This window comes from Nematolebias whitei, chromosome 1, assembly GCF_014905685.2.
Source record: "Nematolebias whitei isolate Nwh7 chromosome 1, NemWhi1, whole genome shotgun sequence".
Classification (NCBI taxonomy): domain Eukaryota; kingdom Metazoa; phylum Chordata; class Actinopteri; order Cyprinodontiformes; family Rivulidae; genus Nematolebias; species Nematolebias whitei.
Window position 1 is genome coordinate 38,932,867 of NC_056498.1, and position 6,917 is coordinate 38,939,783.

The following is a 6,917-nucleotide window of genomic DNA, read 5'->3' on the forward strand; positions in this document are numbered from 1 at the left end:
GCCCAGATACGCCTTCCGAATTTGCCTGCAGAGACCCCTTCTTGGAACTGATTGATCCACTCTGTGAAGGTGCTATTTAAGAGACTGAGCTGAAAACAGCACCTCAGACTGAGGAAGTCTCTTGGATGAGAGACGAAACGTTTCTAGATTTTTTTGCTTTGTTTTGTTTTTTGTTTTTTTTTAATGTCCAGAGGACCAGATTGAACTTTTTTGGGTTCTTTATTTATGTTTTGAATTGTCATAAATGTTACGAAAACATTATTTACAAGCTGTTCCATGAACAATGAGCTCTACCCGATAAAGAATTAGTCTTTCTATGAATTATTAGTTGTTTATTTACTTTATACTCAGTTTTTTGTCCTACGTGTGGCCTGACTCACCAGGACTGAGACGATCCTTCTATGCAGACGATCATCTGATTTATTTGACTTCCCTCCAGCAGCCCTCTGTTTGTTTGTGTGCTTCTAATTGTTTGTTTGTTTGTTTGTTTGACTACGTGATCCGGTGACTTTTCCCACAGTTGTCACAGCTGTCAGCTAATGATGTATCGACCTCATGATAAGATAAACAGATTTTCAGACACGCTGTACAAAAAAAACTGTAGGCGTAAACTCTGTCTCTAACCCTGACCGGATTCACTTTCTGAGTACTCGTTTCTCAAATGTTTTTAGAGAAGGGTTTATTTTGGGACCTTTGCTGACAGAGATCGTTTGCACTAAATATCTTAAACTGACATTCAAGTCAAGACTCTTTCTTTTTGTCAATAAGCTGATTTCACCACCTCATCCATCCATTTTCTTTTACCTGCTTCTTCTTTCTATGTTGCGAGGAACTGGTCACTAACCAGAAGTCTCTGTGTGAGAGGCGGGGGACATCCTGGACGGATCCCAGGTCCATCACAGGGACACATGGAGACAAACGAGACAACCACTCAGACACTCACATAGGGACAATTTAGAGTTACCAATTAACCGAACACGCATATCTGAGGGAGGAAACCGGAGTACCCAGTGAAACCACGAGTGCACGAGGAAAACATGCAAACTCCATTCAGAAAGGTCTTCGGCCAGGAGGCAAACCTGCAACCTTTTCTCTGAGAGCTACAACCACTGTTCCACTGTGCCACTCCAACCTCAACCAACAAGCACATAAAATGGTCAAGACTTTAGTTCCACATGCCACCATAAGAAGGGGGGGCGTATTTGACTGTAACACATGATCAAATGCACTCAGTCATCTTTTACTTTTGTTGTGTCTGCTGCCATTTTTTACTGTGGCTTACACAAAATATTTAACCTCAGGTAAATTTCCATCCTTCTATCAATTTCTTTTCTTTCCTTTGCTTTTTCGTGCCTGGTTGCGGGGTGCCGATCTCCACGGCAGTAAAATATGCAACTATCTGCACATCAGTGGTACCAGCAGGCCTGGTTGTCTGTAGCATTCCTCTCTGTCACTTCCACGTTGTTTCACAGAACAAAGTGTTGCCCAACTGCAGTCAGCTGATAAATATCCCTGTTCGTACATTTCTGGCATTTAACTGTGACACGTCTGTTTGCAAGATTGATGGTTTTTCCTCCACAGCGTCTAAATATGGCACCATGAACTCACTGAAGGAAACGATAGTTCAACAAGTTCACTGCACAGAACCGAAGGTGACGCAGTTCTTCTGTCGACCACTTGTTGGTGCCAGAGCTAGCTAGGATGCTAACATTAAAGTCATTTCACTGAGCGAGGGATCAAAGACTTGTCCGGTTTAAAACGTAACTGAATGACTTTTCTGTGAAGTACAATTGGTAAGACCGTTCCACTGCTGAACAACCGTTCTCACCGTAGAACCATGGACTCCAAATTCTTCTTTAACTTTTCCAAGATTGATGGGCTTCAACTGTTGCTTCTCTAAGGTCATTGCTGATGTCTTTCCAGCTTGGTCACACTGATAATAATCACTTAAGACGTTTGATCAGCCGCACCTGGATAAAACTTTCCCTTCTTAATCCTTTACACGCAGCCAGTATGGACTTTGTTTCTTTGACATTTTAATGACAAGTAGAATAAAAAAAATGACAAACACAAGTTTATTGGACATGAAACAAACGTGCTACATCTCAGCTATAACCCAATGACGGATCAATAAAACAAACACAAGTCACAGTCGGACAGTGTCGGTAACTCAAACACGTATCTGTCGTAGCATCCACGTGTGGACGACTGTTCATCTGAAGTGCGTTCATGCTTCCGTCACGTTTCGTTTCATCAAATGGTTCTTGTGGACCTGAGCGTAGCTGTTGCTGCTGGCCCTCTTCAGGTGGTACACCACCTCGGCTGCTTCGTCAGACAGAACCTGATGGAAAACAACGGGGATCACTGACCAACCCACGTGACCGAGGAGCTGATGGGGCTTTTTCAAACTGGTGCGATTTATTTAGTTTTCGATTCTGAAGTAATGAAATTACTAGAGTCTTTGTTAACTTTACACAGTAACAGATCTTTTGAGGGAAGCCTGCTGGCTTTACGTCTATATTTACAAGGAGGTGACACTGGAATCACATCTGGTTTTGGCACCTTAAGTACACCTAAAAAATGAAAAAGCTCTCAATAACTTTTAGCAGAACTTTAGAAAAAAGTGTTCGATGTTCTTGATAGGTATTAAGCTCACACGTTTTATAAATGGACACAAAGTGGTACTTTTGAAAGCAAAACATTTGTTTTCTGCCGTACTGCTCGGTAACAACTTGGGGTATGGCAAGTTGTTCTTCATCTATCTTTGATAGCATCCCTCTGAGTCAAAAAATAAAATTTCCAGTAAAAAAAGAGAAACTTAAGTTATCTAAAATAAATTAAAATTTATTTTCTACTAGTCAAAGTTTACATATCGAATCGCCATGACTGAGATTAGACAAAAAAGTTAATGTCATCAATCAGAAGAACAATGTTTCTTATATTGTTGATATATATTTTTGATATTATTAATAATGTTTGAGATAAATTAAATATTGATTGTGGATAAGAACAGTAATTTATTTATTTATTGACTAGGAAGAATTCAGTTTTAGACATCTACTCTGAATATCTCGCCAAACTCTTATATAATGCAATAGCTTTCCATACGCCTGTAAATGAAGATAAATTAAAGTAGCTAAAATCAAAATGATTTAAAAGCTTTCTCCTGTTTAAACATTTAAAAAAATAAACTTGTTTAGATATAAGATTACCTGCGAGTCTGTTGTGATGTCGTCACAGATTGTTGTCATGGTTTTCATCCAGTTACCGTAGATACTCTCATTTTTTTGGATTGGCCTCGATTTACTGGATCGCAGAAAGAGACAGGATCCAATCAGAGACAACCAGAACTAAAGATCCAACTCGATATTTAACCGAAGGTTAGCATCAATGTTTAACCTAAGACCGTTATTTGTTTGTAAATTACTTTGGAGTCTACGATTGGAGCACTTTAGCACCAAATCTTATTAGTTTAGGTCCGAGACGGTTAAGTAAATTATCAAAAGGTTCGGTGTCTCATACCTGATCTGTCTGAGCAGGTCTTGTTGTGCTTTTAGCTGCTTCTGTGCCTCTTGGACCCGACCCTCCATGGTCAAATTGGCACAGAGCTGAGCGCAGTGAACACCAAGCACCGCCGTGTTGAGTCTTCCTGGAAGAATCCGACTTCAGACAAAAACAGACAGGATGAAGTCAATGATCTCTACGGTGCACTGGCGTCGGAAGCATTTGTAATGTGTTTGTGTGTGTGTGTGGGGGGTGGGGGTGGGGGGGGGACACTGGTGGGGGAGTCTGGGGGTCTTCCCTCAGAAAATTTTCAATAAAGTAGATGCCATTTCCTGCATTCTGGTGTATTTTAACAGGTTTTTAAACATCTACGTTTACATAAGTAAACACTTGATTCAATAACCATTATAGAGAGCAACAAGAAGTAGCCTGACCAACAGCTCTCCTTGTTTGAATAGAGCATGCTCCGCTTCTCTCACACATCCTAACCTCCCACCTCGTTCAACAACTGCTGGCACTAATGTAGCGCTAAGCTAGCGGCACACGATACAGACTAAGATGCTACAGTCATAGAGCTCAGCTTCTTTCACGCATACTAATCCCCCCACCCCGTCGACAACTGCCGGCACTAACGTAGCGCTAAGCTAGCACACAACACAGAGGTGTCTCCCCCCCACCCTGTCCATAAATGTCCCAAAGAGATGACCCTGCCAAGCCAAGCAACTTAGAGGAAACTGTGCGCGGTGTGTTGAGTTGTTGTAGGTAACCAGGAAAACCTGGAGTGGACTTTTAGTGGTTTGAGTATTCTCCCATTGATCAAGAGGAATGGATTCGTTCATGAAGAAATAGAAACAGAACTGGGTGAATTAATATTTCATGGTAAATGTGTGGGGGTCCAAATGAATATATTTTTTTTACTGTGATGGGGACACGTCTCCTTAACATATAATTGTTGTGACAGATATGCTGTGGTGAACACAAAGACAGCAGCTGAGGCTCATAAAACGTGGCGGTTGATAAATAAAAAAAGGTTTTACCTTTTCGTCATTACAGGTCGCTGCTCCGTGATAATGCGAGTGATTCTTTGCTGGTCTCTGGTCTTGAAGCTCAGCTGCAGCTGGAGCGGGACGGTGCTCCTCCGGAGAAAAGCTGACAAACAAACATGAGTTGTAGCGCGTCTCTAGTTAGTTAAAGTCAAATGAGATTTTTGTTCATAAATAATTTCTGTTTGTTTTCCATAAATTTATGTGGCAAACTTACTTTCCGTAAAATCTGGTTTTACAGCAAACTGGAAAGTGATCTCCAGCCCCTTTGGTACGTTTCCTATCTCTCTCACCAGTTTGTGATGGTTGTCGTCTTCAAAGGGAAAATAGCTGCAGAACAAAAACAGATGAGACATGAATCATTATAAAAAGTGTTTTTCTTTTTCATGTTAGACGTGCACAAATCAGACAAATGCAATGCATGTGCATGAAAAGGGAACCGAAACGAAAGTAATTATTGTGCACTGTATACTTATCAGCCACAACTTTATGACCACCCTAATAATAAATGGGTTTTACCAACTCCATCTTCTACTTCCTATCTGTGGTTTGGCCACAGAGGGAATAGCTCGAGGGGAGAATCCCGGACCTCCCTCTCCCCACCGACCTTCTCCATCTCCTATTGGGTGATTCCAAGGTGTTCCCAGACCAGACACAATGTATAATCCCTGCTGCGAGTTCTGGGTCTGCCCTAGGGCCTCTTTCCAGACATGCCCAGAAAACCTCCAGAGGGAGGCATCCTGATCAGGAGCCTGAAGCACCTCAACTGACTCCTTTCGATGCTCCCCCTGCATGACAAAGTTCCTCACCCTGTCTCTAAGGCTGAGCCCGGCCACCCTTTAAAGGAAGCCACTTGCATCAAGGATCTTGTTCCTTTGGTCATCATGAACCAGACTTCATGACCAATAGGTTCATATGTGAGGCTGTGATGTAGACGGACCAGTAAATTGAGAACTCCACCTTTCGACTCAACTCCTTCTTCGCTATGACCGATCAAAGCAACACCCTCATTACTGAGGATGAGGCTCAGTCCATCTCTGGCTCCATCCTACCATCACTCAGGAACAAAATACCCAGATAGCTGAACTCCTCCACCTGAGGCAGGCTCAACCCTGATCTGAAGGGGGCATTCCACCTGTTTCCGCTTTGAACCTATTTAAACTTTCTTCTGCAAAAGAACCCCAGTGTAGAGCTGGACTTGTCTTAGATCTTAAAAGTTCTGTTGTGGTGTTTGCCTTGAAGCCATCAGTAACAAGCTGAAGTCCTTCAGGTTGTGGAGTTGCTGGGTGGCTCGAACATAGATCAGACTTATTTGTCCAGTAAATTTACTAGATGCTCAATCATGTTTTGTACCTAAAGATTTGGAGGCCAAGTAAATGAATCAAACTTGCATTTGTGACCCTTATTCTTTCTGGAACCATTAAACAAGCCCAACTCCATTACCTCCATCAGTGAATACTTTTCCAAGGAGTGTACCTTGTCAGCAATGAAGTAAGTTTAGGTTGGTAGAACGTGCCAAAATCCAAATGATGAGGAAGATTTTTGGTTTTACAGCACAACTTTACCATTGGTACCATTGGTTTTCCTATTTTGGAACCTGGTCCAACTTCTAAGACAGAATATTTACTTGCAGCTCAATGACCTCCACCTTATTGGCTTTTTAAAGTATTTTCCACTTTACCTTTGAGTGGTCATAATGTTATGGCTGACTGGTGTAAATGATAAAATAACGAAAACCTTCAGGTTTTGACTTCAGTCTGCACTCACACTCCATCAGGAGCGAGCAGGGTCAAAGTGACGCTTGTTGCTAAGACGTTGTCCACAGAGATGGACTGGATCTCCGAGGCCACGGTACCGATGCTGACGATGTTCACCTGAGCAGGAAAGGACAGAAGTTCAGAAGGTTGGGACACCATCGCAGGTTTTAGATGTTTTCCCAAGTGTATTTACAGGCAACATTTAGTTTAAAGAATGAAGGATGGTTCAACACTTTTCTTCAAGGACTTTTTTTGTAGATGTGTGTTTTCATTCCAGCGTTGCTGAATGTTTTTGTGTCTGAGTCTCACCCGTCCCCCAGTTGCGTCAGCCAGCCTCCCAATGTCAGCCAAGCGACAATCTGTCCCCTTAAAGCTCATTATCGAGATTATGACCCTGAAAAGAATAGTTAAATAATCATTGGACTAGTTTTAATGTACCATTTCAAATCCTTTTGTTTTTTGTTTCATCACAGAGCTGATTGCGTCCTCACTCTTTCTCCATGGCCTGCAGCGCCAGCTGTCTGTAGAAATATGGGGTCTGGGTCAGGGAGGACAGAGACGGGCTTTGTTCCATATCGCCAAGTCCGATGTTGGCTCTGCCGTCGGTGCACAG

General features: G+C 42.2%; 1 protein-coding gene across 1 annotated transcript in view; it reads right to left on the reverse strand.

Annotated features, from left to right (window-relative positions):
- Nucleotides 1-2,227: 2,227 nt before the first annotated feature.
- Nucleotides 2,228-6,917, reverse strand: part of si:dkey-9k7.3 — an 18,908-nt gene continuing 14,218 nt past the window's right edge. The window contains exons 7-14 of the mRNA XM_037678991.1: nucleotides 6,796-6,914; nucleotides 6,614-6,698; nucleotides 6,315-6,421; nucleotides 4,765-4,877; nucleotides 4,542-4,653; nucleotides 3,523-3,663; nucleotides 3,213-3,306; nucleotides 2,228-2,341 (exon numbers count right to left, since the gene is read on the reverse strand). Coding sequence (XP_037534919.1) covers nucleotides 2,228-2,341; nucleotides 3,213-3,306; nucleotides 3,523-3,663; nucleotides 4,542-4,653; nucleotides 4,765-4,877; nucleotides 6,315-6,421; nucleotides 6,614-6,698; nucleotides 6,796-6,914 — 885 coding nt within the window. The remainder of the gene's footprint in view (nucleotides 2,342-3,212; nucleotides 3,307-3,522; nucleotides 3,664-4,541; nucleotides 4,654-4,764; nucleotides 4,878-6,314; nucleotides 6,422-6,613; nucleotides 6,699-6,795; nucleotides 6,915-6,917) is intronic.